Source organism: Gigantopelta aegis, chromosome 14, assembly GCF_016097555.1.
Source record: "Gigantopelta aegis isolate Gae_Host chromosome 14, Gae_host_genome, whole genome shotgun sequence".
Taxonomy (NCBI): Eukaryota; Metazoa; Mollusca; class Gastropoda; order Neomphalida; family Peltospiridae; genus Gigantopelta; species Gigantopelta aegis.
In genome coordinates, this window is record NC_054712.1 from 13862920 (window position 1) to 13871445 (window position 8526).

Below are 8526 nucleotides of genomic sequence, written 5' to 3' on the forward strand. Positions count from 1 at the left end.
TAAAATATATAACTAACAAAGAAAGGAAATATTTTATTAACGATGCACTCAACAATTTTATTTATGGCCTATGGCATCAGACATATGGTTAAGGACCATACAGATAGAAAGAGAGGAAACCCACTGTCGCCACTTATGGGCTACCTTTTATTGCAAATCTTTTATATGTACCATCTCAGACAGGGTAGTACATACCACAACTTTGATATCCCTCGTGCTGGAACGAGAAATCAATAGCTAACAAATACATAAATTAATATACCATATTAAGGAAAAAGTAGGCCTACACTCGGTGGATGATATTGTACCCTATTGAAATCTTAAGTGTCTCAATTTCCTAAAACTATCCCTAGCACTGATAGTAAACATACAGTAAGGTTATTCACATATATTAAAAAAAATTAAAATAATAATAATAAAAAAATAAATAATAATAATTTCTTATAATTTGGAAACCTACCCTGAACATTTAGATAATGAATTAATCCATCATATACATATTTAATTATTAGTATTTATATAAGAAGGTGTTTACTTAGCTCAACTATATATTAGCTCACAAATAAGTAAACTAATATACCATATTTTGGGAAAAGTACCTTCGGTAGATGATCTTGTACCCTTGGTAGTTCGGTACCATAAAATCCACCCTATTGAAATCTTAAGTGTCTCATTTTCCTAGAACTATCCGTAGTACTGATAGTAACATAAAGTATGTTTATTCACAAATATTAAAAAATAGTAATAATAAAAATAGAAAAAAATAATAACTTGTTATAATTTGAAAATCTACCCTTATTAGTTACATAATGGATATACATATTTAATTATTAGTGTCTACATAAAGTGTTTACTTGTCTGAAATATACAATAGCTAACAAATACATAAATTAATATACCATATTAAGGAAAAAGAAAGAAAGAAAGACATTTTTTATTTAATGACGCACTCAACACATTTTATTTACGGTTATATGGCGTCAGACATATGGTTAAGGACCACACAGATTTTGAGAGGATCTTTTATTTGCGCTTCCCACAGGCAGGATAGGACAAACCATGGTCTTTGTTGAACCAGTTATGGATCACTGGTCGGTGCAATTGGTTTACACCTGCCCATTGAGCCTTGAGGAGCACTCACTCAGGGTTTGGAGTCGGTATCTGGATTAAAAATCCCATGCCTCGACTGGGATCCGAACCCAGTACCTACCAGCCTGTAGACCGATGGTCTACCACGACGCCACCGAGGCCGGTCTAAGGAAAAAGTACCCTCAGTGGATGATCTTGTACTGTTGGTGGTTAAGGTACTCTAAAATACAGCCTATTACATTTTTAAGTGTCTCATTTTCATACAACTATTCCTAGCATGGATAGGAAACATACAGTAAGGTTATTCACATACCCGGTATATTTTAACAAAAATAAATGAAGGAAGGAAATGTTTTATTTAACGATGCACTCAACACATTTTATTTCTGGCTATATGGCGTCAGACAGGAAGGGATATTTTATATGCACTATCCCACAGACAGGATAGTACATACCACGGCCTTTGTTACACCAGTTGTGGAGCACTGGCTAGAACGAGAAATAGCCCAATGGGTCCGACAGGAATTGATCCCAGACTTACCTCACATTAAGCCAATGCTTAATCTACTGGGCTATAATCCCGCCCCACTTTTACAAAAATAGAAAATGAAAATTACAAATAAAAAATTGTAAATATACCCTGATCATTTAGATAATGGATTAATCCATCATATTCATATTTAATTTTCAGTGTCTGCATAAGAAGGCATTTATTTAGCTGAAATTAACATTACATATAAAATGGAAAATCTATCCTGATAAAATTGAAATCTGAAGTTTCTCATTTTTGCAAAATCTACCCCAGTATATATAGTATATGTGCAGCTTTGGTGCAATCTAAAGCCCTGACATTGGCCAAATATCATGTACCACATTGTTAGGTCAGTTGTTCGGTCAATTTAACCTCACCGTACCTGTAGGTGGTGGATTATGAATTAACGCACGATTATATAATCATTTTTACATATACTGTATATATATATATATATATATATATATATATATATATATATATATATATATATATATATACAAAAAAAAAAACCCAACAAACAAACCCACCCAAACTATGCGATATATTATATTATTCACGTATTATTAATATTGTGTCACGTTTACAAACGATTTACTTCACAGCGTTGTTTGTAGTCCGATACATCTGCCATAAACTCACTGTTACTCAGTTGCCGAGTTGACGGCAGGTGTATCGGACTACGTAGGTACGTCAAAACATCGGAAGTACAGATTAGAAGAAAAAAAACACATTGAAAAACGCTCAGTTATAAAACTGTTTTGTATTACTTAATATTTTATTAAATACTCGTTACAATAACACAGATCTATATTTGACATAATCTACTAGGGAATTAGTCCTATTCGTTCATATTTATGTTTATTTCCCGCGGAAACATATCAGACTGGTTTATGACATGGGGCGTGGCTTACGAAAAAGGGCGTAGCTTAAAATCGCATTTCGCGAGATGTTACATCCTGGTGGCTACGATTAAGTATTTCCCATATTCAGTAGCCGCTCAGTAGTTGACGACTCTCAGTGTCTACGATCTAGTCTCTCCCTATATTGTAAGCTGTCGGGAGTGGCAGCAATTACCTCGCGATAGTATCAGACGACTCATTCGGGCCATCAGAAGAAAGGTAAAGGCTGTCACACGGGCACATGACGGCCCCACTCGATATTGATGGTTAGACGAGATGTCTTTATGAGATTACAGTCAACCCTGTTGGATTGAGATGTCAAATATACCCGGTCATAGAATTTTCTATATCCATAATTGTTGTTGCTCCATTTGCCTCAAATACAGTACTGTCAAAACTGTTATTAACGCAATTAAAATATTGAGCATTGCCATCATTATTTGTGTTTAGGTTAGTCAATAGTCTCATCATTCAGGTAACAATGTTTCCATCATATTTAAGACTGGACATGAGCAAGAATATTTTGTTAAGAGAGTCATGTTACAAATAAACCATAAAAATGTTGATTATCGACACTTGTTTCTTTTGTTTTTATATATAAGCGTTCATTACATAACATTTAGTATCTTAAAATATCAGTGAAATAAAAGTGTTATTAGTCACTCAATGACGATAACATTTCAAAGTGAAAAGTTCACTATTTCACTCTAAAATGTGTTATTGTCACTGTAGAAAATGTTATCTTCACTGTAAGAGAGCAGGAACCATTTTGCAGCTGACATTTTAAAAATAAAGGTAAATTGCCAAAAGTTATATAATAAAACAAAACAAATGAATAATCCTCTATCTATTAGCGTTTAACCCCCGCCCCACTCTTAAAGTAAAGTCAGTACGCTCCCAAAAATGTTGCTAATTTGAGGGAAGCTTCAAATAAACTTTTCCCGATAATATTATTTGATTATGTTTGTCAGTGTATTTAGTATAAGACTGTATTTAATAATTAATTATCTTTTTTTTCAGATTTGTGTTATCAACAATGGCTACTCATTCGCGAAAATCCTCAAAGTTTTAACGCACTATATGTGGCTTCAAAGAAATCCTGTGCGATTAAATTAAAATTCGTAACCAGTGACAAGAAAATACACGCAATAAACAGTTTCGGTGTTTCGGGTGACAAGACCTGGGCTCAGTCGCTGTTTCACCTCAGTAAGTCATCTTGGAATACGTTTCATACCAATCCTCAAAGAATGTTTCACACTACCGTGAACGCGAAATATCAAACTGTGGTCGCATTTGACATAGAGGGATCAATGGCGTCGTCCTCTACAAAAGATATCACAGCCACGTGGTACTTGAAAAACTTCTCAAATGTGACGCCATTCTTTAAAAATGACGCCAGTGGAGCAGTCGTCACGGGTGATCTGCACGCGCTTGTTGCAAAAATCCGAGGAGGCTCTGCCATAGTATCTCTTCCAACTGTGTTTGTAAGTGAGGACTCAAAACAGGTAGCTGGGGGTGGTTTCGACCGCCTAGCAAAGACCATCACATCAACATATGCATCATTTTCTTTGAAGCCATTCTGGTTTCTGTACAGATACACTAGTAGTGGCTCCAAGCATGTTCTTCGCTGGCATGTTGGGGAAGGAAGTTACAAGTCAAACAAGACGAACCATGTGTCTAACACTTGGTGCACCGATGATTGCTGGATTAAGATATTCACTGTAGATCAGCTTGGCAAAGGAGTCCACGGCTCTACCACCCAGTTGGCTCGTTCTCTTCTTAGTGGTCACCGACTTAGAGTCTATGTAGTGGGAGTCGCTGCTAATACTAAAACTATCTACATTCATAATGAGACCATCACGGCATGTTTACAAGACATGATGGAACCCATTGGCGTCGATAACCTCGATCAATCTGGAACGGCTGAAAGGGTTATGACATCGTCCAGTGGTCAAATCCAGATTCGCGCATACACGTTTGAAACGGACATGATAAAAAACGATGCACAGGTTCAGAAAAACATAGACTGGTTTGTGGACACGCGTGAATGGATCCAGGTTCTCTCTGTGGCAGGCGATGGGCAGACTATGAGTGGATCAGTTGCAGACCTGCGTGAGAAGGTTCTGATGGGTGCCTCAGTCCGTATAGTCGTGGAGTTCACTGATGGAGTGTGTCAAATAGTGGATGCAGATCACCTCGAAGTGTCTGCTGGTCACGTGGCTGCTGAAATCATTTACCATGCCAACATCCAGTTTGGAGAGAACTACAACATCACCTTTGCCGCTGCCGCTGCATCGTTTCACCATCTGTGGTCAGCGATCATAACAACAGAGGGCAACTTTAACAAGTATCTGTACACGTACAAGAAAACTGGCGGTCAGCATAAGAATAAGACTGTGTTACAAGTTGACCGATTCACCTGGTTTATTCAGATGTGAGATGGTGATAACACTGGAATACAGTGACGATGTCTAACCGTTTGTCACCAACCTCAACAGTAGTGAAAAACTTTATAAAGGTACTGTTGTGCATACAAATGACCGACCTGAACTGTTCAGCAATCTATGAGCAACCTACGGAGACATACCAGCACCAGTTAGGTCTAATCACTGAGCTACTGTCGGCCTACTAAATTCCAAACCTATTCGTAGCTCCCCACCTTTCCTGTTAGATCGACCGTTCCAAATTGCGCCTACATTCCTTCATAAAAAATGCGCACCCTTTCTCTTTGGCTTAATGCTACGGGACATTCCAAATTCCATAGCACCATATCACTCTCCGCCTGTTATCGACCACGGTCGTACTGCTGGTGCTTCCTTGCACCTGCCAGTGCAGGCGGTCCCTCCTCCTAACCCCCACCCCTTCCTGTCCTGGACAGAGGAACCGGCAGAATGTTTTATCAAAGTTAGTTTGGGTTTTTTTAACGATACCACTGGAGCATATTGGTTTATTAATCATTTGTAATTTTCAACTCGTAGTCTTAGAGAGGAAACCTGCTGCATTTTTCCATTAGTAGCAATGCATCATTTATATGCAGTCTTTCACAGACAAGATAGTACATACCATGATTTTTGTTACACCAGTTGCATAACACTGGCTGGAACCCGAAATAGACTAAAACGCCCATCGACGAGGATCGATCATAAACCGACTTTCGTATTAGGCAACTGATCGTTTTTGGGTCTGGGGTTGTTTGTTGGGGGGGGGGGGGGGGGGGGGGTTATGGGGGTTTTGTGTTTTTGTATTTTGTTTAGTTTTTTGTTGTTTTTGATTTGTTATTGTTTTTGGTTTGTTGTTGTTATTTATGTGTTTGTTGTTTTAGTTCGGTCTTTTAACGACACCACTAGAGCACATTGATTTATTAATCATCGGATATTGAGTGTCAAATATTTAGTAATTTATACATATATTGTTGTTTTTAGATGTGACATACAACGTGGTGATAATAAACACTTGAAGGCACATTAATTTAAACATTTTGATTTGTATACATAGTTTTAAATTATACAAGTTTATATTAATTTTTATATTGTATTATATTATTGTCACATCTCTTTTACATTCGTTTTACATAATTATATAAAAAAAAAAAAAATTTAATGTAAATAATCATATTCATATAAATACCTTTGTTTGACGCCTAATGGTCAATATGTATTTTTGTGCTGGGTTTTCATTCATACATACAACACATTCATTTTAGTCCGATTCTGTAAACAGTGCCCAATTGTTCAAAGTATAGTTTAAATGAACACTGGTTTAGTCTAATATTAATCATTTTAATTATGTTTGCATATATAAAAAAATACACTTTGGATTTGAATATGTATGGAAACTTCATTGTTCTAAATCAAGTTTCAACATCAGTTTTCAATTGTTATTTGTATTGATTCAGACCTTGATTTTGAAAATGTGTTGTAACCACTGGTTAAGCTAACTAACATTTGACCACCTGGCCCCAGGTCTTCGTGAAGAGAAAACAATATAACATGTACAGAATCATTTTTCAAATATTTAATTAATCAGTACAAGTAAGTCCATACTGGTTTCAAGTTTGTTGGGTTTTTTTGTTTGTTTGTTGTTGTTTTTAGTCAATAATAAATAAAATAACACAAGTACATGTCGTATGCTGTCACTTTTATATAGCACAAATACGGCGGTGTCCTGTCTTAAAGCTGGATAACTACAGTTGTGGTCAACCTATATTGATATTAGCAATTGCACTTCCTAAACATATGAGTGGTAATGTGATATTTGTCACACACTTTATTCTCCCCCCCCCCCCCCCCCCCCCACAGTGACAGAACAGCGACCCCAAGTGATAGAACAGCATACTGACAGAACAGCGAACCCTAGTGACAGAACACCGACCTCAAGTGATAGAATTGCATACTGACAGAACAGCGACCCCCAGCGAAAGACCAGCGACCCCTAGTGACAGAACAGCGACTTTAAGTGGCAGAACAGGGTAGTGACAGAACATCGACCCCTAGTGACAGAAGAGTGTAGTGACAGAATAGCGACTTGAAGTCATAGAACAGCGTAGTGACAGAATAGAGACTTGAAGTCATAGAACAGCGTAGTGACAGAATAGCGACCCCTAGTGACAGAACAGCGACCCCAAGTGAAAAAAACAGCGTAGTGACAGAATAGCGACCCCTAGTGACAGAACAGCGAACCCTAGTGACAGAACAGCGACCCCTAGTGACAGAACAGCGACCCCTAGTGACAGAACAGAGAACCCTAGTGACAGAACAGCGACCTCAAGTGAAAGAACAGCGTAGTGACAAAATAGCGACCCCTAGTGACAGAACAGCGATCCCCAGTGACAGAACAGCGACCTCAAGTGACAGAACAGCGACCTCAAGTGACAGAACAGCGACCCCTACTGACAGAACAATGTAAAGTTTGTTTTTGTTTCACATCACTAGTGCACATTGAATTATTAATCATCGTCTATTGGATGTCAAACATATGGTCATTATGACACCGTCATAGAGAGGAATCCCGCTACAATATGTCCATTAGTAGCAAGGGATCTTTTATAGGCACCATAGCACAGACAGGATAGCATATACCACGGCCTTTGATATACCAGTCGTTGTGCACTGACTGGAACGAGAAATAGCCCAATGGGCCCACCGACGGGGTTCGATCCCAAACCGGCCGTGCATCAAGCAAGCACTTTACCACTGGACTACATCCCACCCTCAGAACAGTGCAGTGCTCAATACGTTATTATATTATTATTATTATTATTATTATTATTATTAATTGTTGTTGTTGAAAATCGGGAAAGGTCTCTTGCTTGGCTTAAGGATGGCAGTACACAAACAAATGTTGCTCTGAGACTTGGTGTCAGAGTGTCATTGGTCGACATTGGCAATGTTACCAAGCAAAGAATTCTGTTTGAAATCGTCCACGGTGGGGAAGACCACTGAGTACTATAAATAGAGAGGACCTCTACGTCACCAGTATGGCTCTACATCAACGCACAATCACTGCACGCCGATTGCGTGACAATCTGCAGACTACCACTGGAACTCCAGTGTCTGATGAAACCATAAGCAGTCGTCTGAGAGCCAATAATTTGCGCTGCCGTCGCCAGGTTGGTCGATCACCACTCCTACCACGTCGCAGAACGGCCAGACGTGACTGGTGCACTCGTCATCTGCGGTGGCAACGTGTTCAGTGGCGTCGAGTACTATTCACAGATGAATCCAGGTTTAGTCTCCAGTTCAACGTGTCCAGTGGGGTCGAGTGTTATTCACAGATGAATCCAGCTTTAGTCTCCAGTTCAACGCATTCAGTGAGTTCGAGTGTTATTCACAGATGAATCCAGTTTTAGTCTCCAGTTCAACGCGTTCAATGGGGTCGAGTGTTATTCACAGATGAATCCAGCTTTTGTCTCCAGTTCAACGTGTTCAGTGGGGCCGAGTGTTACTCACAGATGAATCCAGCTGTAGTCTCCAGTTCAACGCATTCAATGAGTTCGAGTGTTAT

The 8526-nt window shown here is 38.6% G+C and overlaps 1 protein-coding gene across 1 annotated transcript; it reads left to right on the forward strand.

Moving 5' to 3' along the window:
• The first annotated feature begins 2764 nt into the window (after positions 1 to 2764).
• LOC121389095 lies at positions 2765 to 5551 on the forward strand. The gene is made up of 2 exons (XM_041520711.1): positions 2765 to 2789; positions 3544 to 5551. Exons 1-2 carry the CDS (start codon positions 2765 to 2767, stop codon positions 4959 to 4961), a joined length of 1443 nt encoding a protein of 480 aa, XP_041376645.1. The 3' UTR covers positions 4962 to 5551.
• Positions 5552 to 8526: the final 2975 nt, after the last annotated feature.

Excerpts from the sequence above, each read along its gene's own strand:
- LOC121389095 (XM_041520711.1), top strand. The coding sequence starts at position 2,765 with ATGACGGCCCCACTCGATATTGATG. Across the intron at positions 2,790-3,543 it reads GGCCCCACTCGATATTGATG|ATTTGTGTTATCAACAATGG; the intron begins GTTAGACGAGAT and ends CTTTTTTTTCAG.